Genomic DNA, 26717 nt, shown 5'->3' with positions numbered 1-26717 from the left:
ATTTCAGAGCTCCAGTTTCCCTCAGGGAACTTTTGCAGATTAATTGACCTAATGGTAAAGGACTGGCATACATTATCTACAAGCTCAATTCAACCCTCATTGGAGTTAATGGATTTACTACTGACGTTAAAGAATGCAGGATGGAGTCTGCAAGGCCACCTCTCATGGCACACAGGACTACAGACAGCGCCATGGGACACAGCTGCCTGGGCTGGAGTCAGGTGAGAACTGCCTGAACATCTACCTGGGCTTTCTGCTGTGTTTCTTGAGAGCCCTACCCGCCCATCGTGCCTATCTCAGTCCTAACTTCCAGGTTACTTCATGTTCGAGAAAGCCGAAAATGTACCCTCGCTTGGTCCGTGCCTGTGCCTTGTCTGTCTCAGGAAACGTTACCATCCAAATGTTTGCTGGTCTACAAGCCCAAGCCAGAAAAAGCATACTTCTGCTGGCAAGACTTCCAGTGTAGACCAGCTCTAACAAATAGTGCCCCGATCTTTGCCAGGGCCTCTGCTCATTGCTGCAGTGCTGACAAAAGCAAGAGGAAGAACGTGGAGCTAAAACTGCTGACATTTGTCTCTCCCCTCATTTGCCCAGCTGAAGAGGGCTGACAACACCTCATCAGCAAAAATCCTCTGAACAGTTGAGGATAATTCGAATAGGGTCTTGTTTGAAGAACGCCTATTATAACTACACATCTGACTACTTTTATTATTTTGTGCCCAGAAAATGAAATGCTGAAAGGATATGAGGGCATTGACATGTTTACCCATTTGGAAGAAAATATCTCCCAGAAGGAAAAAAGCTTAAAGGGCTCCAGATGGTAAAATAAAAGCTTTTTTTTTTTTTTTTTTTTTTTTTTTTTTTTTTTTTTTTCCTGTTAAAGAGATCAATAAGTGAAATTAACAGATGCCATTCATAGCAGAAGTTACGTGATGGAGCGGACAAGAGTGGAGCCCTTTTCTGCAAACATCTGCTAGATGTATAGGCCAGTAAGAAGGAGATACCTGGCACATGTGTGTACTTAGCATGTTTTCAGTCCGTTCCTCTGGTCTTGTCCTGGTGCAAGCTTCCAGGCAAAGGCAGGCACTGTCCTGTATGGTGGTCATTTTCCTGTCAGCTCTGACTGTGTTTTACCAGCTACCCTTCCCTTTCCTATTTCCCTCTCTGCTTTTCCCTTCAGAGGCTCAGTCAGTACCTGTAAAGGATTTGCAACATGCAAGGGCAGAGGGTGAGTCTTGTCTCCTACAACTGCCTCACATGACATAAATATTATCATCTTACTGGGACAATAACTTCTGTAATTGACTAGTTTAGCACATTTACTATTTTAGTGTATATTTAAATTTATGGTAGTGTATTTTTAAACTGCATCAGTAAAAACAAATAAAAAGTAAGAAAGCAAAGGCCCATGTATTTATTTAGATAATATAAGCAGCCGTTTAAGCATTGTAATATTTGATGTATTTTAGAGCAGATATTGTAGCTTCACTTTGATTTTGTTTAGATATCATGGAAGAACAATTAAGTATCCTAATATTCTTCTTTAATAAAAGTTTCTGGAAGACATTTAATATATTCACAAAAGCCAAGAAAATGATAATGCTTCCAAGACTAATGAAACATATTATTTGGACTGAAGATTTTAATTTTCCTCTTCCTGACCCACATCAATACTAATTTAAGGTGTTATATTCTTACTTTTATACAGCCAGAACTTTAAAAAGTATCCAGAAACCAATCTTTTGCTAGTACCAGTGAGACTTAGAGGCCTGTACATTTCAGGACTGGGCATAAAATTTTCATTAGGCAAAAATGCAAGCTATCATTCCCAGTCAAATTAGATAATTTAATTAAATGTTGTATCAATATCAGATTATTTCTTACTTTTATTTTCCAAAAGAGAACTAAGATTTTTTGCAGCTTTAATTTTTTTATATTGATCTTTATATTGGATGGTATTTTATTGAAAATATAAATACTGTTATGCTCTAGTCTGTTTAGAATCTAGGCAATTACAATGATAACAGCAGTTAAACTCCCTAATTCTGTATGCACCAAGTGTTTTTGGTCTGGTTTATTTAGACTAGCTGGGATATGGCTATGTCATTAATATTTTTGGAGTGCACAGTGTTCTGGAGAAGTTCTGCAAGCAATGTATAAAATCTGTAATACTGATCCATCCCTGGCTTTTCGACAACTGGCTTTTGCTCAGTGATTTCAAATTAAAATGTAAGATTAACTGCTTAAAATCAACTTTTCAATTATATTCACTACTAGTAGTGGTGCAGATGTAGGGAAATACACAATTATTACTGTTACTAGTCTTGGTAATCAGGGGAAGATTTATTTTAGTTTAAGCAAGAAGCAATTGAATTTGGAGCATGAGAGGCCAAGTTGGTTATACCACCCACAGTGCAGATTTGAATAGGAATAGGAACACAGCCCTTTAGAAGTCTTGTGCACAATAACATGCCCAAACTCATTTTTAAAGTGTATTTTTCTACTTGTTACGGATATTAAAAAATGTGATCCTCATATGCTCTTAGCACAGGCATCTGAGACTCAGTGGGTGTTGCCTATATTTTTAAGTAAAAAGTCAACAATTCTTTTGACATAAAGTCCACAATTGTATTTCCCAAATAGATCTTACACACAGTAAAAGGTACTTTAATTTTATCTTGCTTCCCATAGCAGACTGGTTCTACAAAATTATGTAACACACTGAAATGCATTGGGTATATCACATGCCCAGGTTTCTAAGGAAAGATGTTGCTTCCATTATATAGGTTCCCATACAAAGCTCTCCCTGCATGAGGAAGGCTTAGGTGACTGCATGTGTCACATAAGGCAGCTATGACACAGGTCATCTAACACAATTTTGTATAACATTTACTTGCAGACCACCTTTTGGGTCAGCTGGAGGCTATTTCAGAAGAACTGTGTATTGTGAAGGATCATCTGATTCACTGGGAAGCACATTATGACTGAAACTTTCATAATTTTGCTGCTGTGGATGAAAAGCACTGAGAAGAACCGGATGTTCATGTTTTGGATTACTGTTAGTTCCTTTGCATTGTGACTCAGGAGATGCACTGGGGAGGCACACAAGCATCTGTAGATTACCTTACCATTGTTCTTTCTTCTTTGCTGATCATCACCCAAGCAAATGTCTTTTTTTTTTTCTTTTTTTTTTTTTTCTTTTTTTTTTTCTCCCCTTTCTCCTTTGGAATCATTTTTGAGAGGATTTCAATTTTTCCTTCCTGCAGAAGGTAAGTCTAAGTCTATAAGAAGACTAAATGCATATCTGAACTTCTAATTCATATTCCTGATATACAAAAATAAAACTGAAATATTCTAATCACTCTTTAAAAATAGATTTACAAATACAACTCTCCCTTCTGACTGGACTCTCAAAGTTCGGTAGCAGGTGAGGTATGTAAGAAGAAAGAAAAGGTAGACCACAGCTTTCTTGAATTTATTCTTGCACACTAGATATAGCAACACAAGGAAAGAACCTTGATATTGCACAACAAAGGGAGATAAGATAGAGCTGTTAGATAAGGAATGATAGGCAAGGTTATTTTCAGGAGTGTTTGAAACCATATTTATGTATCAGTAGGCTCCTGAAAGAATATGTCTTGAGGATAGCTATCAGCCCTGGGATAGGGATTGTGTAACATTCTCCTCAATATCTTGGAGTCTGAGACTACAAATATTTGCTTTATGGGGGACCTGCTCAACCTTGTCAAGTTATCTATGCGTGTACTTGGTTATGGGATTTGGCACTTGGACTAGGATTTACTTCTGAGACAGATTGCCTGTGACATGATACAGCAGACAGGAACAGGCTCAGTCTGAGCAGCTCTCTCCATGGCCATCAAGCAGTTCTTCTCACACAAGTGGTCCAGCAGCAGTGGTAGGACGTCGTTAGCATCTGCTGCTTCATCTACAAAGTAAAATCTCATCTGATAAAAGCAAAGCAATATAAAAGCTGTACAAAATGAAAGAGTTAAAATTTCTTTTGATAACTTATTATTTGGATATTTCTAAGACTAACTTCTGAGGTGACAATTAAAGACAGATTTGAAAGGCCTAGCATTTCATTTTGACTTTATGGCTGTGGACACAGCACTCTGCCTGTCCCTTTAGGCTTGCAGGAATCTGAGCTAGTGTAAACATGACAGGAGCAATTGGCATGTGAAAAATAACTGAGCATCTAGACACTCATATCACATTCAGCGCACCCAAAAAGAGACTGAAGGCAGAATAGAAAGGAAAACCACAGATGCTGAGCTGTAGATAAACCATGCTCCTCAAGGGGGTAACTCATCAAGCCAGATCCCCATCAAACTCAGCTGTTCCCAGGTGCCTGGACCCCTACACTTCCACACATCCTTCTCCCACAGCCACGTGCCCTATGCGCGCAGCTGGGGAATGTGATACATAACTGATACAGATACAAAAACTGATACATAGAGAAAGTCCTTCAGGGTAATTTTAGCCAGCTTTGGGAGAAGACACAAGGTGACCTTCATGCATAGTAAGATCTAATGCTGCAGACAAAAAGTAGAGTGTTAGAAGGATTGCTTTTGTACTGAAGGAGGTACTGGAATGCTAATATGTACATGTAGATGTGTTAATATGTGCCTCCAACATAAAATCAGAAATAAGCATAAAGTAATGGGACTTTCTGCCCCACTATGTGTCCTTTGAGCCACTCAGGCCATACAGAGATAATGGAGAAGCCATGCATCTCTGGGCAGTAGTGTTCTCCAGGTGGGTGAACTTCTACTGTTACCTCACACCAGCATCGTCAGAGAGCCCATGTGCCTAATGACATGCTCTTTTGCCACACGAGTTATCCCTGGGTACTATCAAATGGTGCACTCATTTGAATGCTTACTGTATTGCTCTCACAGAAAAACAAACAAACAAACAAGCAAACAAAAGGTTAATAGAGGGACTATAATCTAAAAAAAATTAAAAAGGGGGATGAGGGTGGGGATTAAACAACTCCTAGTACCCTGTCAAGTACATTAACTATGATCAACACTTCAATTAGGATACTAAAGGTTCTCAGTAGGGTGGCACACCTTAATAAATCGTATGATGCATCTGACTTAGAGGAATAGTCAGGATCCAGATTTTCTCTCCCTGAAAGAAAACATCATTAATGGGAATACCTCTTGAAAGATGTCAGAGGTAAGATGATGGAAAAGAGGGAGCATATCAGTCGTATTGGAGTTCTACAATAAAATAGCAAAATGACACTAGGAAAACAATAAATACCTTAGCTTGGAAATGGAGAAGGTTGCCTGGGAAGGTCTCTCAGTGCATATAACAGTTTGTTTAGTGGTGTGGTTGCACAGTGAAATTATTTCCAAGGAGAATATTGATCTTGAGGGATGTGTTCCAGCCTTACCACAGGCCAATCCGGAACACATTACCAAATAGACTTTTCTATCCTCTGTGGTTTAATGCCTCTCTCTGCATAGATTCAGATAAACATCTGAAAAGGGTGACAATCTGCGTTTTGTTTTGCCTGACTAATAACTACTATTTATTTATTTATAGGACACTGACAGTGTGTGTTCATTGCCATACAGACATATGCCTTCTGACAAGAGCAAATCCCTGGAGTGCTGCAGCTCACTGTGGGTTCCCTCCGGTGGGTATGGAAGAGATCAGCCAGGAAGCAAGGAAGAGAGCAGCATGGGCAAAAACAGCTTTAAGCAATCTTCAGTGCTCCCTCAGTGCTGGGGATTGCTGATGTGAATGGAGTTCAGAAGTGTTGTGTAAATATTTATGTGTGAAGTGGATGCTGCTTGGAACTGGTACCCATGGGAAATACACCAAAAAAGTGGAAAGCTGTGGTTGTTATTAGCAGCAGCAGCGCTACGGAACAGCCTGCACTGTCACACATCTGTTTGGCAGCTGGCTTTGTGAACATATTACTCTCACCACATTTAAACCACTTGTAACATGGCCTTGACCTTTAGATTTTAGTCTGTATTCATACACAGCTAAAAACATATAATTGTCCTGGGCTGTCTCGTCATGAATCATCCTTGCAAATTTCACTATTAACAGTCCCACCTGCTTGTATTATTCTGAAACTTTGCAGTTTACTGCTCAATGTAGTTTTTTCCCCAGGCTGCCAGAGAGCTCTGTAAGTTATGACCAGGCTTCTCCCCTTCCTCACACCTCTCATTTAGGAAGAGTATGTAAGGCAGATTAATTTGTGTCACACATGTAATCAACAATGTTACCCTTACTTACACATTTCACTGAGGAAAAAAGCCCATTTTATGGATTCCTGCATTTCCTTATCAGTTGCCCAAAGTGTGCTTCAGCCTGGTACAAGATACTGTTTTTGAGGGCTAAGAACACCTCAGTTTCCCTATTCTGCCCCACAGTATTTGTTTGTTTTTCAGCCGAACATATTTCTGCTGATCGTCTAACTAAGGACTGCTGTGACCTCCAGGCTTGCAGTCTATGTTACCTAGCAAGGACAGGGTACTTATACATGAACTCTACATATGTTTGTGTATTTTTTTTCTAAATCACATATTTTATACGTGTGATTAACAGCAGTTCATACGCAAATACAGATGTGACTACTTACTCAACCTGTGTGCTGCAAAGTGAGTGGTTAGCGGAATGCTGACTCTCAACTCTGTCACTCCTATGGCACTCAGCAATTACCCGGCACTACCCACCCAACCTCTCCAAGAACTACGCACACACGATGAGTGTATGTTCCCAGTGCAGGGAAGGGAAATGCCTTTGTGACTTACCACAGGTCCCCCAGCAAATCGATGGCTGTGCTGGAGGCAGCAGTGACGTCCTCTGAACCCCCACTGCAGTTCCAGGTCTGCTGCATTGTCCTGCCTCCACCATGAGCTATTCCAGTTAGGCCACCTCCAGTGCCTTGCATATTTGATACCACATTATGCATATATAAGCATTCTGCACCTACATGTAAGTGACTGTGTTTCATACATCCAGATAGCCCATCCCATTTCACTGAAAATAACAGCTTGATATTTCACTGTTCTGCCAATGTGCAGGAACTAATCAAAAGTGCTCTGCATTCATTTTCTGCTTTGAAAGGGACAAGACTGATATCTCAAAAAAAGCAAGCAAGAAAACAAACAAACCCTACAAATTATCAATCCCAGTTTGACCCTGGGATACTTGCTAATATGGCCTTCACAACTCCAGTTGGCACAATGTTCCTTGGATTCAGTTTCACTTTTGGCTACTTCCAAACTTTGTCTGCTTTCTTTCTACTGCATGTAGAAATCAATAATGCCCATGATCATACTTCTAAGGTAGTTAACAATCTAAGAAAAAGAAATTCTTCTCACTTTATGTTCCTTGTTGGCCAAATATGGAAGCAGTGTCTTCAAACAGACCTGCAAATCATCTATGCAGAGTATTTTTCAGGTTTCCATCACAGTCTCAGCTGCTGGGAACAACAAAACCAGTGTCTTGGAGGCCAAAAGGTACTGCTACAGGCACAGCTTTTTAGGAATGCCAAGCAGGCTGTCAGATCAGTCCCTGCAAATATCAACCAGCAGTATCTCTTTGCCCTGTTGTCTCATCTGCTTCTGCTTGTAAGGTTTTTCCACTGAGGTTCTTCTGGCTCCAGGTATTGCTTTAAAACCCAGGAAAATTAAAAATGAAGCCAATTGTGTAAATGATGGGCTTTGCATCCTCCTGAACTCTCTCTTTCTTCTTGTGGCTTGTGAATTCTGCTTCTGCAGTATTTGTGGTTGAGACCTGACCACAAGTAGTCCAAAAGCCCAGAGGTAGTGTTACAAGCCTGAAAAACCTGTCAAAAACCTAAGTAAAATGCATCATGTTAGACAGAAATGGTGTTTGTGTCAACTTGTTCAGTGACTTCAACTAGTTCTTATCCCAGTGTCACACAACTTAGTACACTCGACATGAGATACCAGGAGAGATCAGTGGAAACATGGCAATGTGTTGAGCATCTCCACCATATCCTTTCCTCTAAAATTGTATCAAGATCACACCTTGCACCCACAAAAACCTACTGTTTATTTTGGCAGAACACTTATTTGAGATGATATGTGTACAGACAGGTCCGTTCTTGCACAGATACTGTCATGTGTTAGAGTAAACTGTTCTGAGGCCAGGCGTGAAACTAGACACAATGTTTAATACAGTCTGGGAAGTGTTTCACAAATCAGTACTGATCAAAGAATACTCACTAAATGTGAGTAAAACCTGCTAGTAAACCACTTGTTTTCATTGCAAGAGCAGATCTGTAAAACCCTCAATGTTTCTGTTTTAACTCAGTGTTACTAAAATTTGGAATAATCTGTGAGATTGGCATGGCTTTATGGTGGGCATGCTATATTAACTGTTGTCCCCATTCAAGCAAAAATTGTGGCTGGGATTGGCCTCTGTATGTTGCTGTACTGGTTTGTGTAGTTACAGTCCCAGTTCACACACATGCCCAGCTAGCTGCTTAAGCATGAGGAATTACAAATGAAACAAATATTAGAAATGTAGCTTTTTAACTCTGGTCTCTACTGCTATAATCACTTAACTCCTACAGCTACCGCAGCAAGCTGTAAGGACTAGAAGTGAGAAAAATTAAAGACATCATAACAATTTAGAGCTTTATTGCATCTGTTATGAAATCAGTGCAAAACTCTAAAAAACTTTGTTGTATCTATGTCGGGCCATAAATTTGTGACAGACTGAGTGATTATCTTTATGGGGGAACATCAGTTTTGCTTTTGTACACAAATATCCTGGCACTTGCTCAAGGATATTTGAGCTCAGCTCTGCCAGCCAGCCATTTTCCTTATGCACTCAGGAAACTTTCTCTTTCTGCAGGGCACACTTCCCTAGAGAACCTTCATTATAATGTTAATGCCTTCTCCTTTATCTGCCTCTGACTTATCTGAGGTTTTTGGAGTACTGCTGACACTGGCTGGAGTTAGTGGATGCTTAGCCTTTATGTGACAGGAGGAAGTAAAGCCCATGACAGCACAAAGTGGGCAGAGTTTTTCACAGAAGCTGCAGAAAAGGCCAATGAAAGGGAATGCCTAGGAAAATGCATCACAATTGACTGCATTAATAACCGATTACAGAAAAGTAACATAGGAGCCGATAATTTAAAAACTCACGATGAAACAGAAGTGGCAGAGACAGCTGCTGAGTAAGGTCTTGAAGCCCCAGCATGACTGATGCTGTCAGCAGTGTGACCTATGCAGTGTGCCAGTTTCAAATAGAAGCAGCTGCTAAGGTTGTTGATTGAATATACAAATGTGTACCAGGGAGAGCATTCAATCTCAACATTGCTGTGTTGAGGTTTGGCCAAGCCTAAAACTGTCTGTAATTTTGGCAGAGCACACTTCTATCCTCTGCTTTCCAGATCTAGGATGGAAGATGTTTTGGAAGATGGAGCTGAACTTAGAACTATCAGCTTAATCACATTCAGAAAGTTTTTAAAAAAGTCTTTGAGAGTAAGAAACAGATTAGGAAGTGCTGCATTTTACTGGCCTGCCTGCTATTTCTTGTTGTGTGTTTGCTTCAAGTATGGTTGTGGGAAACATTTTCTTCTTCCTTTCATAACAAGTGAGGGAGAAGTACAATGAAAGAATCACAGAAGAGTGGGGAACTGAGAGAAGATGTGAAAATACATGAGTAAATTCTAAAGAATGGAAAAAAAAAAAAAACACATGAAAGAATTGGAGGGGAAAAAAGGAAAGAATAAGATGAATTATTAAGGGGTCAGTACTCCTGTTCATTTGGGAACCTTGCATTTGCCAAGTTTATTTGTTCGGTTTTTCATTTCCCTTTTGATCTTCCATTTTTACTGTGAAGTCTAGACTATAATCAGGGTTCAAGTAAAGGTTTATTTTCTTAAAAGATAAAGTCTATATTTCACAGAAGGTAAAGGAAATGGTAGTTTAGATGAGCACATATTAATGGGGATGAAATGAAGACGGCTCTTTTATCTTTCCTTTCCTTTCCTTTCCTTTCCTTTCCTTTCCTTTCCTTTCCTTTCCTTCCTTTCCTTTCCTTTTCCTTTCCTTTCCTTTCCTTTCCTTTCCTTTCCTTTCCTTTCCTTTCCTTTCCTTTCCTTTCCTTTCCTTTCCTTTCCTTTCCTTTCCTTTCCTTTCCTTTCCTTTCCTTTCCTTTCCTTTCCTTTCATCCCTACCATCTATATTCTATATCTAGAAACATTTACTAAAACTAACCTATTGACCAGGCCCCTCTCTGCATCCTGTTCTCGTTGGAGAGTCCTTCTGCACAGAATGAAATGTGAAAGCCAAGCTACCACTGCTTACCGTTGTGCTACCACACAAAGTCTCTTCTACCTAAAACACAGATTTACACAAAAATGAGTTAGGATGAGTAGAATATGTACTTGTCTGGGGATCAAAAATGGGGATCTTCTATACAGCTGTATCTGTACGACTGTCTAGCCTGGTGCTCCTCCACTTCTGGCAGGAGAAGGCAAGCTTGGATGGGGCCTTGAGCAACATGGTCCAGTGGGACATGTCCCTGCCCGTGGCAGGGGTGTTGGAATTTGATGTCTTGAAGATCCTTTCCAACCCAAGCCATGCTATGAGTCTATGATTCTATGGTACTAGAGGACAGCAACACTGAGCTGCAGCTACAGAGCAGCAAGCACCTGTGTGCCTGGGCCACCTCGCTGCTAGCACTCCAGAACAGCTCTCAAAAGGAGAGATGATGACTGCTCTGTGCCCAACAGATGAAGGGGAGCGGATGGCACCAGTACAGGGACAGATCAGATCATTCTGTTAAAAGGGATACAGACAGCCACAGGGCTGTCTATGCTACTTACAGACACTGAAGAGTTGCTGTTGGTTTCTGGAAAGAAAATACTACGGCCATGCCTTTAGCAGCTATCAGGTGCTTCTCACATGACACCTGGTGGACAAAAGCAAAAGCGATGAAACGCAGCCTGAAAGCAGACTGTACTGTGCAGAACTGCACCATCCTAGCCGATATCTGCACTGTTACACTTACTGCTGGTGTCCTCGGTACCCTGGTTATCCCCTCACAGGCAGCATTATTACAGCCCCTCAGAATAAGCGAATATGCACTTATCGTCTCCGTATCTGCATCTGCTTTCTTTTATTCATGTTTGCATTTTTTCATATTTTGTCTGATGCTTAGAGTTGGTTTAATTCTGACCACTGAGTACGAGGGTATGCTATCAGATTAGGCTAGAATGAACATGTTGTTTTTATGAATAAAAATACAATGAAAGCCCATGCTGTTACCAGTGACTTGGTGCTTTTCTAGTTCAGGACACCTAGACAATTTTATGGACACTTATACAAGTGGATATTTGTACCCACAACGCTAGAGACTTTCATTTCCTCTGATCATTAATGTACTCTTTCCTTTTTAAATTACTTCCAGTTTTGCTATTACTTGTCTAAAAAAACTGTCTTTTCTGCTTGGTGCTTTACAACTGCCCTACAGCATTCTTGTTGAGGACCTGGGGAACCAATAAAATAAGATAAAATAAAAACACTCTGAGTTCACCTGGAAAGAAACATCTGCACAGGCAAGTCATTTTTCTGGGGGTCCACACCTAGTGAGTGCGTGTTGATGCCTCCTGGTAAGATAGGTGGTTTCCCCAAGGATCGCATAGATGGGAATATACTGTTATTGTGCTGTCCTTTTTCTCTATTTGGTTTGAAGGATTTCAGGAAAATAGGAGATATTGGTCAATTAACACTGTGAGAGATGAGGCTCCTTCCACACACCCATGGGGCTGTGATCAATGCTTTGATGGCCAGCACTGCATCTTCCAGATTAACATGTGTTTTTTTCAGTTGTTTGGACTTTTTTTGTTCTATGTGTAGCCAGTTCCTTTAAATGTTAACAGTTATATTTTTTCTCTGTGTACTTCCATGTCCTCCCTCACTAAATCAAGTGTCCGTTCTGGGGGCTGCAGCAAGTTAAAAGTCCCCTCAGATGCTCTCAGGTCTCATGACACCAACGTCAGAGACCGTGTAGTTAGTGATATCAAAGTTGTCACCAGTGCTAGAAATAACTGAGGGTGAAGTGGGGTCTGTCTGTGAAAGGGAAGATTGCAGCCCTTTTCAGATCAAATCCAGGCCAGGATACCTCTACTTTTTGAAGTGGTTATTTTTTCAGCCCTCTCCTGGCAAGGTAGCAAGGCCTGTTATGGCCTTTTTTTTCTTTTTCTCAGAACAAACATGCCTGCCCAAGCTCACACAGGAAATATGTGGCAAAGCGAGGAAGCGAACCCAATTCTCTGAAATCCTAATCTCAGTTCAGATGCCTTCTGCTTACAGTTATGAGAGTGACAGCATTCAAGCTCTCTCTGCAGACTTTTCTGTATGCGAGAGTGAGGTCTGTCACTGCTATCCACAGCTGCCAGAGCAATGCAAACATTTTCTGCTAACAGGATGTTGTATGTCCAAATTCAGAAACAGTTATGTGGTTTTCAATCAGATTTTGCCCAGAGAGAGGCCGTGTGAAAAATCTCAGGATGTGGCCTATTCTGCTGAGATGTGAAATGTTATCGTATTGTGTACACTAAGAGATGTACATTCCAGCATATACAGAGGATTCAGATAACCACATTAAAACACTGGCAGCTGCATAAACCCTGTTTACACTTGTGTTTCAGCCTCTACAACAGTTGCATCAGTGACAGAAACTCTGCACTGGACAGATAACCAAAGCAGCTTGTAATTTCATGAGAATTCTTCTCGGCTGAACACAATTTATTACTTACTGGTAGGAAGTATGGTTTTCAGTACTGTTTAACTCCTATGCATTTACTAAGAGAATTGTCTGGGTTCAAAGTAGTTTTATTTTCTATTAATTTTTACTAGATTTTTACCTTAATCAGCTGCCAGTCCCGCCTAAGCAGTTCCTGACTTTTCTAAAGATCCCTTCACCAGATTTGCCATCAGGTTTAGCTGGGCACAGACAAGGTTTGGAAGAGACAGAAACAATGCACAGCTTGCTTTGGATTCCCTCGATCTGACCATTGCCTTTCCCAGACCCTAACCCTCTGTCAAGTGTAGGCCAGCCAAAAGTTCTTCAGAAGTGCTGAGCATGTACAGCTTTGCGGGATTTCAGCAAGAGAAACAATTGCTTAACCACACGGAAAAGTACAAGCAAGGCATCTCATGCCAGCAGCGACAACACTGAAGCATTGTACATCCAAAAGTTTTGGCCCGAATACCTCCACCACTCAAATCTTCTTCTCCACTGCAGGTATTGCATCTCACTCACCCTTAAGAGAGAGCATGAAACTGCACTATTCCTTCCATGTATTTTTCCTGCTTAATAACTAATAGGAGGGCAGTAAACAAAACTATTTGCCTCCTTCTTGTCAAAAAGGGGCTGGAGGGGTGTGCAAAATCTTGAAAGCTTTTATCAAGCAAAGCTGTCACAGAAATCAAGGGTTTCCCATAGTACTTCAAACACCAAACTAAGTGGAGAAATAGAGAACGTGAAAGAGATCAGGATATAATTACATCATGTAATTGCCTAGCAGTTTTCTTTTGGATACAGATCAATAGTTAACAAAAAGTACACAGATGTCACCCTCTGTTGTGCCACATTTTGACTTGGATGAGTCCTGTCCCAAACAGGGAATGAAGTAAGGTCCTGGTTCAGCTGAAAGCCAGGGTTTATCCCTATACCAGCTTCACAGCTTGAGGCCTGACACCTCCAATGCTTAGAGAGAGAACCAGCAAAGTCTAGCTCTGTTCAGACACCTAAAATACCTCTGTACAGGCATCTCCTACAAAGTCCTCAGGATTCTGAGTTACTCATGAGTAGTATGTGTGGCAAACAGTAACAATATGGATTCACCTCTTGGAAACTGGTAATCTACTGAAGTTGTTGAATTACACTACAACTAAAGCCATTTTAACAAAACTGCTTGCAGAATACTGTAGCATAATCCCTAAGCAGTTATCAGTTTGCTGATCCTAATATCAGATACTTTAATAGGATTCACCAAAGAAAAACAAATACAAATAAGTTCTAGAAGATACGCTTCCTTCTCTTACATCAGATAATAGAGGGCAAGACAAAGAAGAGTTTGAAACACTGCTGTGGAAAGAAGAGTTCTGTAAGCCATTTCAGGTAACAATCTGTGAGAACAATCCTCTTTAATTTATGCTGATGAATATTTTCAGGTTTTGAAATGTTCTACATTACTTGTTAATTTCTATTCATCAAATACAAAGAAGTCAAATGTAAGCACGGTCATAAAATATAAAAAGGAAAAATATATCAGGAAAGTGCTTTTAAAAACATCAATTAGGCAATAAAATGTCTTCAGCTTAGGCCATTTGGTTAGCATCTGTGAATGCTTTTGTGTTCTACAGCTGGGAAAACACCAGATCATAAAATCTTTTTAGCTAGCAAAGCCACTGCATGAATAGATTATTTCTGTTCTGCAGAAATGTTAATTAGCAACTCCTTAAAAGTTTGATTGGTATATGTGTGTGAAAAACAAAATCTTGAGAGTTCAAAAATGTATTGAATAATATGAAGCTCTTTATTTCCTGTCAGGATAATGAGGATGTAGTCTGGTCTTCCTGAAGGAAGTAATCAATACAAAACCCTAAATCCTGACATAAATAAAACCTGAGCCAGTCATAAGCATGCTCCATGAGTTTGAAAAAGTAAGAAAGAGACTGTGTTTAATCAAACATCCAAGACGGTGAATCAGTCGTAGCCAAACTGCAACCATACACAGCTCTTCCCAGTTAAAACCAGCCCTTGAGGGAAAAGCAGGATATGGTGACACCATACAGCAAGCATCACTTGCTGCTCTGCATTTGGTAGATCTGCATCCACACATCCCTAGATGTGTACACACCTCAGGTCAGCTTTGGCTACTGGAGTACATTGCTCTGAAGAGACTTCTGCTTGTGACATTAGGTCTGTGGCTTCAGCTCTTCAAACGCGCTCAGGGGAGTTAAATGGCATTGGTCAGATAGTCTGGAGCCTTTGGAGCCTGTTATCTTTTCCACATGGTCATCACCTTGAGTACATGCCTGCAAGCCTTGGAAGGTCATGGGCACTCCGGATTACAACTTTCTCACCCAAAAGCAAGGGTGGCTGGGAGCCTAACGTAGTCACTGTCTGCCTCTCACAAGGTGGTGAAAGCCTTTTGAACATACCCCACCTGCTTCTTTTGAAATACCAGGATTTCAGGACTCGGGCTTATTTTTCAGGTCAGATTTCCCTTGCAGATCACTGTAGGCTTTGGGGCTTTGTGTGACCACCATTCCCTAAGGAGCCAGCAGGTCTTTGTCAGAACCACTGAGTCCTTTGTCCTGTTATACCGCTTCCTATAAAGCAACAGAGAAGTGGCCAAGCTTGAAAGATGGCCACTGTAGAACCGTGTAAACAGACCAGGGGGTTCTGGTCCAAATTATTATTATTTATTGTTGTTGTTGCTGTTATTGTTTTGAGTTAACTGAACTCCTTTCACTGTCCCCTCAGGCAGCGTGGGTAGAAACGACTCCAGGGACGCCCTGCCGCGGCCAGCGTTTATTACTACGGTAACTAGCAACGCCAGGCACTCCTATCCCGGCGGAGCCCGGACAGAGGGACACACAGCCTAGCAAACAGACAGACAGACAGTCAGACAGACAGATATACGCGGGACCTCCGGGCCTCCCCGCCCGCCTCCATCTCCCGGCGGGGCGGGGCGGGTGGCGGCGGCTGCCCGCGGCCAAGATGGCTGCGCTGGCAACGGCCGTAGCGGCGGCGGCCGGCCGGCGGGAGCAGGTAAAGGCCTGGCCGCGGAGCCGGCCTCGCCGGGCGGCCCCGGGGGAGGGCTGAAGCAGGAACTGCTGGTTTGACGGGCTGACCTGAGATAGTAGGCTCACAACATCCAGTTTCATAGCCCGTGTTTGTCAGTAGTCCCAGCATGTGGTGTCTTCAGACTGCTTGGGTTTGCTGTGAGTAAGAGTTAACAGTTTGCAGGGCATTTTGAGCAGATTTCACAAGTTAAGCGAGTGCTTTCCTTTAACGAGATGAAATGGGGTAATCTGCCTAATGTAGCTTACATGTAGATAACATAAGATTATATAGTCAGGTAGCGAGTTACCTCCAAATCTTCAGATACTGACTATCTTGATTTAGGGTGGTATGTAGTGTGGTCAGCAGCATCCGTGAAAGCATGTTGACATTGCATTCTTTCCGTTTTTCCTTTGAAGAATGGATTTTTATATACACTCATCAGCTTATCATCACTTCAATTTTATACCTGTGTTACTTAAAATTATTTGAATTACTGTAGTGTAAAACAGAAGTAGTGCTTTTGTTTGTTATCTCTGCACTGTGGTATTGTCTGCTTAGAAATAACCTATGAGCATTTAAAAATAAAATACTGTTTTTGAATAATACTCCATTTTGTTATGTACAGAATGAAAGCTGTTTCAGTACTGCAGGTTCTGGTCAACAGTGTCAGAATTGGAAGATGAAAGCAGAACAAACTAAGAAAGCAGAATTCATAAGAACAGCAGAAAAGTTAAGAACTCAGTAAGTAAAAGACAATCATAACTGTATTTTCATGCTGTTCTGGAGATAATATAACTCAAAGTTCCAGGTAAGAATTCACGGTAATGAAATTTTAGACAAAGTTTTCATTTTTTTTAGGACTTCAGAAAGATTATTACAGCTGTAGTTGTTTAGCATAGGGTCATGAGCTTCAAGATGACTTGTTTTTCTAATTGCTACCAGGACTTGAGTCAGTTATTTTCTTTAGTTCACTGTTGCACCATGTTGATAACCCAAGAATGAAAGTGTGTGTGGCATTACTTAGTTCCCAGTTTTCCTACTCAGCTGTGCAGTGCATGTGGCATTATCGAGTTCTTCGTTTTCCTACTCAGCTGTGCTTACCTTTCTAAAGAACTAAAGCCTATAAAAGATATCAACAAAATGAAAATTGTGGCAGCATTACAACAGCTTCCTTAGAGCAGACTGAGAGCAATTCTAGATTATCTAGGCCATTGCTTTGGAATATGGGAGTTCAAGACAGCTCAAGCACAGACATGATTTAAATGTGTTTTCCCACATCTTGAGTAATGGCTTTAATAACTATACAGGTAGTTGAAAGAACAGTGAGGTTTCTGGATGCACAAATGAGCTTTCAGAGGAAGAGCTGGCTTAGCCAGCGGGCTCAAGGAGACAGGTTTGTAGTTATGAATCCTGAATGAACTGTGATACTGAAGTCTCATAGCAGCATTTTACTCTGACTGAATTAGCTCCTCTTAGTTGTTCTGGATCCTGTGTAATGGCTCAAAAGTCGACTGCTGGGTAATGTAGAGATTCCTGAGCTTTAAATGAGGCAGTTTGGATGCCATTTAACTATGGCAAATTGTCCTTCTGTAGTTGTGCTCTTAAGGCTTCTAGTGCACTGTCTGAGATTTTGTTACTCAGGTTGGTTCTGTGATCTCCAGTGAACAGCAAAGCATTTAAGTTATGAAGGCATCTTCATGTAGAGGATTGAACTATATAGCAGCAATAGCCTACTGTAGAACCAACCTCCTACTGAGAGACAGAGTATTATGGGTTGTCAGTAGTGCTGCTTAACATTGGGAATCCCCACATGTCTCTGTTCTGGATGGCACCAGTGTTGTACTGCTCTGATCTTTTAGCATGGTGGCACTGATCTACACAGATATGCTCAAGGCTGCAGTATTGGCAGTTCTTTTGCATCTATGGTTCTCTAGGTCAGACTCTAGTAGACTGCCTAGCTGCAGTGAGGCAAAGCAAATCCTACTGTGAGTTGTATTCTAAGGCTTCTGACCTTAGTGAGGAAGCAAAAGTCACCTGTAGATCTGTGTATTTATACATAAACTATAGTCAGTAAGGTAGCAGTGTTAATATCTTGGGATATGCCGATAGTAATGAACTTGAATTCAAATCTTCAGTTGCAGTAGTACTACTGTCATTGTGACCCTGAGGGAATGTACTTGATTTGTCTGTGCTGGGGCTCCATCTGTGTGTGCAATTGCAGTAATACAGCCTGTGTCCCCTCAGTGCTTTCCAATGAAAATTCTCATAAGGCTGCTTGGTAAGTGAGCATCATACAGATAAAATTTCATGCTGTTTCAGTGTGTAAAGCACTGCTTGTCTGTGAGATAATTTCTTCTTTTAACATCTTGTTCAAGTTCTTGGGTTACTTTGGTGCATAGTCCTGTAACTACAGAAAGGTTTTCCTTGAAATCAGCTATAGTAGCAAACCAGTGACTTGTATAATATCTAAGATTGTCCTGCTGACACGGCATGAGCTGGATACTAACCATGGAAAATCTTGTGCTTTGATAAGTATTTGCAGCTTGCTCAGTGTGGCAGCCTTGTTTTCCAGGCTTGCAAATATTGAAAAGGACAAAAATGGACATCTTTACAATAGGAAGAGTGATTCCAGGGTAGAATACAGCATGCTAGAAGAACTGGAACATAAAATGACTGTCAACAGGAAAACTGAAAGTAAGTGGGTTTCCCTTTTTTCATTTTTTTCCCCTCCTGTTTGTTTACTTATTTTTACTCTACAGTTTTTTGCTTAAATGGTTTATCAGTCAGCAATACAGAGAGATTAGTGTGGATGGGAGGTAGATTCTGATAAAAGTATAGCATTTCACTATGTGTACTGCTCATAAGGAAGAATTCCCCAATTCACTTGCAAAATTCAGAAGCATAAGCATTTTGGGTCTTTTGTGTTACCAACTGTTTTCTTTTAATCTTGAATGTAGTGGGTACTACTCACAAAAAAACCTTTGGTGGAAATTTTCTGTTTTAGAAACTTAGAAGCAATTTTGTATGTGTACTGAAAAATGTAATGTCGTCTACCTAGGTATTATGAATAGGTGCTTAGCATAAAAGAAGTTTTTCCTACACTGATTACTGCCTGTAAATAGGTTTTTGAACACTTCAGTTCTGTGCCTGCATTTTTGAACTTCTGAGATAATGGATATTCATAGTGCAAATGGTGCAGTGAGATAATAAACAGTCCGTCTTCTATTATCTGTTCTACTGCCAGACTAATTAAACAGGACAAAAGTGACTGCCTCGATACGGTACCTAACTAATAAAATAATCATGCTATGCCTTTTGATACAGAAGATGAAAAAGTAAGTTGAAGGAAGGCGAAAGGACTCAGGAAGACAACTAAAAATACCTTAGAAATGTGTATGTTTTAATGTGGGTCTTTTAATTGAGGAATCCTAGCATATTTTTTACATCTTAAAATCATTAAAAAATGTAAATATTTCTGAAAAATGACCAAGCTAAAAAGTCCAGAAAGTTTTCCAGGTGTACAGAGGAAGCACAAAAGTATGGGTGGATGTAGTGGGATATACTGTTGCAAGAATAAAAAAAAAAAAAAAGAGAGAGAGGTGTAAGGTACTAAATGTGAGATGTGAAAGAATGTTAGAGTCTTGTAGGATGTGTACTAGAACCCCCAGGCTCCTCATTTTCTGTGCTGCTGTGTTCAGGTCTTTGAGCACAATCTGTAAGTTTTTGTGTTTTAGTCTGAGTTTGAACTAACAGGGTCATGTCATGGCTCTGTTTTGTTACATTTAGGTCATGGTCTCTCTTATTTCTTCCTTAAACCAATCCTGTTAAAAAGACAGAATCTCTAGACTCCTTAGTACCTTAGATGTACCCAGAACTTCATTCAAATCAATATTTATAAACTTGTGAGGAACCAAGTGATAACAAAGCAAATAAGCATATGCATGCTTGGAGTTCCTGAAGACATTAATTCTACTTCAGTTAACATGACAAATATATAAATCATGTTGAAGTAGTAAATTCATAAGTGCTTTTCAAGTCTGTTTTTTCTCCATTGCTGAGTGTTTTGAAGCCTAGGTCAAAGCCCTTTCAAAACTCTAGAGCTGTTATTTGTACAGGCAGTATTGTTCTCCAAACTCCAGTTACCTCGCAAAAGGTTTGAGAAAACTGAATTAATCTCGATGTGACTATACTGTTGAAACCTTTTGAAATGGGAACTACTAATTTTAAAATCTGATGCTATGTGGGAAGATATACAGCACATGCACTCAGCTACTTGCAGTTAGATATGTTAAGATGCTTTGTATTAGAGCAGTTTCATATGATTAAGCAGAATTTCTGTTTCTTATCAGATGAAATCCCGAGTTTAGACACTTCATTGCGTGTTGTTTTCTATTGAATCAAATGCACAAAGATACTGTTAGAACTATAAACATCTTATTTTAACAGAAACTAAAATCCTGCAGCAGCTATCAAAAATACGTAATAAAGTGAAGAAACTTAAGCAACAATTGAAAGATGTGAAGCATACATTAGAATGTAAGTCATGCTGACAGATTTTAAAACAGTTTTGTTTATAGACAGGTTTCTTGGATAGTTGTGCTTGTGATTCTCCTGCAGACTTGGGATACTCTAGTCTGCCTGCCCTTCCAGGAATCTGGGAAGGGGATTGTAAGAAGGGAGAAATATAAGAAAGGGTAAAACCTCTTGCAGTTCTCTGTGGGAACAGATACACTTGTTCTCTATTAGAAGTGACGTGGGTTTGTTTCTTTGGGCTATTGAGAGTCAAGTATTTTCTACATGCAACTCTTTACCATATGCAAAACAAAGTCAGTATTGTACTGTAGTGTGTAGATATAGCTCCCTTTCATTCAATAAGCAGTCACAGAATATGGTCTACATGGAATTGATTCCTAGTCACCCACAAGTCACCTAGCTTGAAGTGTAAGTTGGAATATTCCATGCAAGATGCTGAGACAACTTGTTCAGTTTGGTTGTTTTGAACCTCTTGGGAAATAGTGTCACAGAAGAATGGCTCCTTTAGTACCTACCATCTGGAGCTCAAGCTTAAGCTCTGCTACTAGCTGAGGACTTTATGATGCTAGACAAAATGCATGTCATTTCATGTATTCAGTGTCTATTCTATAAAAGATGTATTATCTTCTTTCTTAAGCTGTTAGCAAAGGTGACAGAACGAGACATGAAAGCTGAGCCAAAAGTTTTAGATGATATAACAGCATCAATTTATTATTTGTTTTTAGAGCCAGGTTAGTTAAACTGTGTGTTCAATATGTGTTTGTAGAGATGTTGTACTGGTTTAAAACACTCAAGTTCTAAAACATCTTTCCACCATTACAAAATAGCTGTCTTTCTCTCTCTCCTTCTCCAAATGAGGATTAAAGCATTTAAAGTACAGGATATGAAGTCTCACTTCGAAGTCTCTTTGTAAGCCCAATTTTGTAGAAAGTAGTGAGATGTAGGCTACGTATGGTTAGTACAGCCTGGTGAAAAACAAAGATTTGATTGTGCTTCTTAAGTCATTAACTCCATTGTTATAAAAGACAAAAGTGGAAGCCCTTTACTTTAAGATAAGGCTGTCTCATTCTGTGAATCAGTTAAAGATTACCAGAATGAGACTTTTTGTTCAATTGAAATAAACATTTATACTGGGATTTGCATCCAGTTAGCTAAACCACTGTGAAATCACACCTTTTGAATAAATGAGTCTTTCTTGTAAGAGTGTTTGAGATGGAAATGTAGCCTTTTTTGTACACTGAAATAAAAGCATCCCAGAATTCTCTGCAAGTGCCTACATTTCTGAATAGTGCTGAATTACTGGTAAATACTCTAACCTTCTTAGGAGATACGTTCTTCTTTTCGTTTTTAGTTGTTGACAAGCTCAAGGAAATGATGGAAGAAATTGAAAATGCAATCAATGCTTTTAAAGAAGAACAGAGGCAAACGTATGTTTATACATGCTTCAGCTACAAAAAAAGTGCTTTCATAATACACAATGATAATTTTGCATCAATCAAGTAAACTATTCTCTTGATTTTTCTCTTTTGCTCATGATTCCTGTTGTATGTCAATCAAAACTCAAACTATAGATTCTAATCTTGATATACAACCTTTTAGAGAGGCTGTTTATATAGCTGCTTCACTGATTCAATGTAACAATTATTTGCCTATGAAGAGGCTTTTCCAAGAAAAGCTGCAGAACACATTATATTGTTCTCATGTTTTTTTTTTTAAGTGGGTGGATTTTTTTTTCCTCTTTCTTCTCTCTAGTGGTGTCAGGAGGGGACTGAGTTAATTGTTCGTGTGCCATAAATGTGTGCTTCCACTAAAAGGGTAACAATTCCGGTTGTGTAGTGCTTTATTATGGGATCATTAAAACTATGCTGTCATCTGTGTTAGCTACCATTTCAGTTCTTAATCTTTTAAGAATAGCTTTTGTGTGGCATTGAACAATTCCAAAACTCATTTTCACTGAGCAATGAATGCTGGATCTCTTTTCTTACACTCCAGTGTTTGTTCCCTTTTTAGATATGAACAGCTTTTGAAGGATGAAAAAACTGCCGTTAATGAGCTCAGTGTCTTTGAGAAAAAAGTGGAACTGTGGGTGTTAAGCAGCAGCTCAACGAAAGAAAAAGTTTTGAAGTTGCCATCAGCTAGGATCTCAGTTGATAAAACACTGGAAAATCATCTACCTGAAGTAGCAGAGTTTGAAAGATTTCTGCAGCGAACGGGGGGGAGGCAAGGAGGCTGGGATGATTATGATCATCAAAATTTTCTGAAAGTGTGGACAAAGCACAAAGGAAGGCTGTCCTACATGGATGAAGCCGTTGAGTATCTCTGTGGAAGGACAAAAGAAGAAGTTGAACAACATGACAAATGGTATCGAGAATATCTAATTTTACAGGAAAGAAAAAAAGAGGTAAAATGAACAAAAAAGGCCCCCTCCTAGGACTATTGTAGCTTTAAGAAAACATATTTGTTTTTAAAACACACACACTTATTTTTGTATTTGCCTGTCTGGTGGTAGTGCTAGGTAGATTTCATTTACAGTTGGTGATACGTAACTGAAGTCTTTTTTAGCATCCTTAACTTACCAAAATATTTGTCTTTTAAATGAATTATCAGTAAGCATAGACCTAGTAATACACTGACATGGCCTGTGTATTGTCAGCATATTTTACAAATGCTTATAAATGGAAGTTGTCCAGCAAGTTAGATGTGGATCCCAGAGTGGTAAGTGATCCTGTTTGAAAAATGCAACTTTGTTACACATCCTGGAGAATGTCTCCCACTGTATAAGCAATACACCTATCAATTTCTGGTGTAGATAATTATGGCTCCTTGTAAAGAATTGATGCCTTCAAGAACTATCCATCTGCATATAAAAGATATACTGACACAAAAATTGGGGTATAAAATAGTGGGTGGAATTGTATTTCAGGTCTTAGCTTTTTCTTCAAAATAGTATTTTCACTGAGAAAAATATTTTACACTAATATTCATAACTGTTTCAAGATAATATGCCATAACCTAAAAAATTTCAACTCATAATTCTTAAACCTTTCTGTATGATGCATAAAATAGAAAGAAAATTTGATTATGACAAAGCGGACAAGTGGTCTTTTGCCTTAAGTTTTCCCTTAAGTAGATTTCCAATTCCCATCTTCAGTTTGTATCCTTAGAACATATCTCTTTATCAGATGCAATCAACAGGACCGTGTAAGATTTTTATGAAGACCTTGTTTATCTCCTGCTGTTCTCTTGCAGTCAATTAAGAAATGGAAGGAAAAGCAGCAGCAAGAGAGAGAAGGAAATTTGAAGAAGAAAGAGAAATCAGAAAGAATGCTCAAGAAAGAATGGCTTCAGCATGAAGAAGCTCAGAAACAAAAAGCAGAGGAAGAAAGAAAAAGACAACAAGCTGCAATTGAAGCATGGAAAAAACAGAAAGCAATAGCATTTGCAATGGAACAAGCATCACAACTAAAAGTAGAAGAAGAGAAGGAGAAAAAGCAACTAAAAGAACGCCAGCGCCAATGCCACGTGAAGTTACTGTTGGAAAGGTATACCTTGCAGAAGAAAGAAAAGGAGGAACTTGAAAAGCTTGAAAAGGAGAAGAGAGATGAAGCTGAAAAGGAGGAGAGGAAGAGAATTGCTGCAGTAGAAATTACTAAATTTCAAGAGAGAGTACGTAATTACCTCTACTCATGCATATGATTTTTTTTAAATTTACCTACTTCTTTCTGTAACGTAATCTGCTAAACACTTTTTAAAAAAAATCTAGATACCCTAGTTCTACTCAAAATCTGTTAAATCTGGTTTTGATTCACTGTGTATAACAGCATCTGTCTACACCAAAGAAACGGTATGAGGCTTTATTCCAGAACATGATATTCTTTTCCTCAACATTTAAGTTCTGTAGGATTATTCAGGCCTGTATTTCCTTGTAAATATAAGATGGTTTTGTTTATTTCCATGTGAAAATGGTTTGGGCTTGACTGTATTGCTCTCCATTGCTGAAGTTGAGAACTGATTATTGTATGATAGTATAAAGAAAAAAAGCTGTTTGAAGATCTTGAAGGCTTCATTAGGTGTTAGGTCCCATCTCAATGTAAACAGGAGGACCAGTACTATTGTCAGAATTCACACTAAATTTCAGTTCTATAAACAGGTTGAATGACTGCCATTTTTTCTATACTGTGTAATTTTAGTTTGGACAGGAGAAGCTTGTAGCAAATAGCTATCTAGTGTTACTTTACTCGGTACTATGACAAAAGAAATAAAAAAAACTAACAAACTGCTGCATATGTACATATTTCAAAGCATTTCAAAATAAATTGAAATAAAATAGGCTATTTCTCTTTTACATGTTTCAGGATCTACATAAACTTCAGCTAAAGATTCAACAAAAACAAGTTAAAGAAGCCGAGAAACAAGAAAAAGAACAAAGACTGGCGAAATTAAGACAGAAGGTAATGTATGGTTTTGTTTTTTTTTTTTTTGATCTCAGGTGTGCGCAGCTCTGTCATTCAAACGACTTCCAAACAGGCCGGCCCCCAGCCTGCCCCTACGGTAAGCTGCAACGCACGGCTCCTCGGCGGCCACATAAAAACATTTTTCTTTTTCTTTCCACCCCCTCCCCGTGTGTGTTTCCCCCGCAAGGTCCACATCCGTGCGGCCCGGGACCCGTCCCGCCTGCGCCGGCCGACGCGGGGCTGGGAGGAGCGCATGAAGGAAGCCGGCCCCGCAGCGCCGCCGCCTCTCCGCCTTCCCCGGAGGTACGGAGGGGGAGCAGCGGGCAGCGGGCCGCCAGCGGGGCGCATCCGCTGAGCGGCTCCCCGCTCTTTCCCGTGCCTGTAGGGCCGTGCCCGCCTGGCGGCGGGGGCTGTAGCGCGGCGGCGCCGCACCGGGCGCGCCACCAGCGGGCGCGCCGGCGCCACCGAGGCCACGCCCCCCCGGCCACGCCCTGTGACGCGTTCGTCGCGCGCCAGCGGCGGCAGCAGCGGTGGTGGTGGTCGTCGTCAAGATGGCGGCGTCGCCGTGCTGGGCGGAGGCGGAGCGGCTGGATTTCCTGAAGGAGCGGCACGTGCGCTTCTTCCAGCGCTGTCTGCAGGTCCTGCCCGAGCGCTACTCCTCCCTCGAGACCAGCAGGTAGCCGCACCGCCACCCCTCCCCTGCCCCGACCCCTGTCCCTTCCCCTCCGCCTCTCCCTTCCCGAGGGTGCCCGGCAGGCCAGAGGCTGCCCCGGGGGGCCGCCCACCTGCACGGGTCGTCCTGAGGAGGGTTGCACCGTGCTTACCCGAACACCCCCTGTCCGCGAGGGAAGGCGCGCTGATCTTTTTTTAATCTATTTTTAGGCTTGTGCTTCGTTCTTTTAATCCTTCCCCGAAAGCCGATTTCAGAATAAATGAGTTAAGCCTTCTGTAGCTCCAAGTTGGTGCTCTTGTTAATGTGAGAGGAATCGTTTAAATTTTCATTAGCTAGTACAAATATTAAAGCAGTACTGAAATATATTACGCGCTGTAATGCAGAGCCCCATTCATGGCTCTGGAATGCATTCATTTCACAAGGCCAAGTGCAAGGTGCTGCGCCTGGGTCGGGGCAACCCCAGCCACCAGCGCAGACCAGGAGAAGAACTTACTGAGAGCAGCCCTGCAGAGAAGGACTTGGCGGTTCTGGTGGACAAAAACCTCGACATGAGCCAGCAGGGTGTGTTTGCAGCCCAGAAGGCCAACTGTGTCCTGGGCTGCACCAAGGGAGGAGAGGCCAGAAGGTGGAGGGAGGTGATTGTCCCCCTCTGCTCTGCTCTTGTGAGGCCCCAGTTGGAGTGCTGCGTCCAGGTCTGGGGCCCCCAGCACAAGAAGGGTATGGGGCTGTTAGAGCGGGTCCAGAGGAGGGCCATGGAGGTAATCAGAGCGTTGGAGCACCTCTTCTATGAAGAAAGGATGAACATCCCGACCTCTCTCAGCTTTCAGAAGAGAAGGCTCCAGGGAGACCTCATTGCAGCCTTTTAGTACTTAAAGGGGGCTTATAAAAAAGATGGAAAGTGACATTACACAGGCAGAGAATGATACAACAAAGGGGAATGGTTCTGAATTAGAGAGGGGTGATTTAGATTAGAGGTTAGGAGGAAATTCCTCACTTAGAGGGTGGTGAGGCACTGGAACAGGTTGCCCGGAGAAGCTGTGGATGCCCCATCCCTGGAGGTGTTCAAGACCAGGTTGGACAAGACCCTGAGCAACCTGATCTAGTGTGTGGCATCCATTGTGTGCCCCCCATGGCAGAGGGGTTGGAACTGGATCATCTTTAAGGTCCCTTCCAACCCAAGATGTTTTATCATTCTGTGATTCTTAAGCTCTTCACATAAGGTAGTA

At 40.9% G+C, this 26717-nt stretch overlaps 2 protein-coding genes across 5 annotated transcripts in view; both read left to right on the top strand.

The window, feature by feature from the left end:
• The first annotated feature begins 15720 nt into the window (after window positions 1–15720).
• On the top strand, window positions 15721–25343 carry CCDC112 (coiled-coil domain containing 112). 4 transcript variants are annotated; one of them, XM_040540677.1, is made up of 10 exons: window positions 15722–15816; window positions 16457–16572; window positions 18404–18525; window positions 20278–20367; window positions 21716–21791; window positions 22375–22765; window positions 23614–24030; window positions 24720–24815; window positions 25006–25121; window positions 25204–25343. In XM_040540677.1, exons 1-10 carry the CDS (start codon window positions 15766–15768, stop codon window positions 25232–25234), a joined length of 1506 nt encoding a protein of 501 aa, XP_040396611.1. In that variant the 5' UTR covers window positions 15722–15765; the 3' UTR covers window positions 25235–25343. The 4 variants fall into 4 exon arrangements, with proteins under 4 accessions (XP_040396610.1, XP_040396611.1, XP_040396612.1 ...); XM_040540676.1 differs by lacking the exon at window positions 25204–25343 and having other exon boundaries at window positions 15721–15816; window positions 25006–25177; XM_040540678.1 differs by lacking the exons at window positions 15722–15816; window positions 25204–25343 and adding an exon at window positions 15827–15989 and having other exon boundaries at window positions 25006–25187.
• Window positions 25333–26717, top strand: part of PGGT1B (protein geranylgeranyltransferase type I subunit beta) — a 38456-nt gene continuing 37071 nt past the window's right edge. Inside the window, 1 exon segment of the mRNA XM_040540680.1 lies at window positions 25333–25494. Coding sequence (XP_040396614.1) covers window positions 25370–25494 — 125 coding nt within the window. The 5' untranslated portion in view covers window positions 25333–25369.

This window comes from Cygnus olor, chromosome Z, assembly GCF_009769625.2.
Source record: "Cygnus olor isolate bCygOlo1 chromosome Z, bCygOlo1.pri.v2, whole genome shotgun sequence".
Taxonomy (NCBI): Eukaryota; Metazoa; Chordata; class Aves; order Anseriformes; family Anatidae; genus Cygnus; species Cygnus olor.
The sequence above is the reverse complement of the archived record's forward strand: the minus strand, read 5'-3'. Positions and strand labels throughout refer to the sequence as shown.

What these genes read in the sequence shown, in the direction of transcription:
- CCDC112 (XM_040540676.1), top strand. Translation starts at nt 15,766, where the DNA reads ATGGCTGCGCTGGCAACGGCCGTAGCGGCGGCGGCCGGCCGGCGGGAG. An exon ending in CGGCCGGCCGGCGGGAGCAG is followed by an intron (nt 15,817 to 16,456) that starts GTAAAGGCCTGG and finishes TGTTATGTACAG; the next exon opens with AATGAAAGCTGTTTCAGTAC. An exon ending in TTACTAAATTTCAAGAGAGA is followed by an intron (nt 24,031 to 24,719) that starts GTACGTAATTAC and finishes TACATGTTTCAG; the next exon opens with GATCTACATAAACTTCAGCT.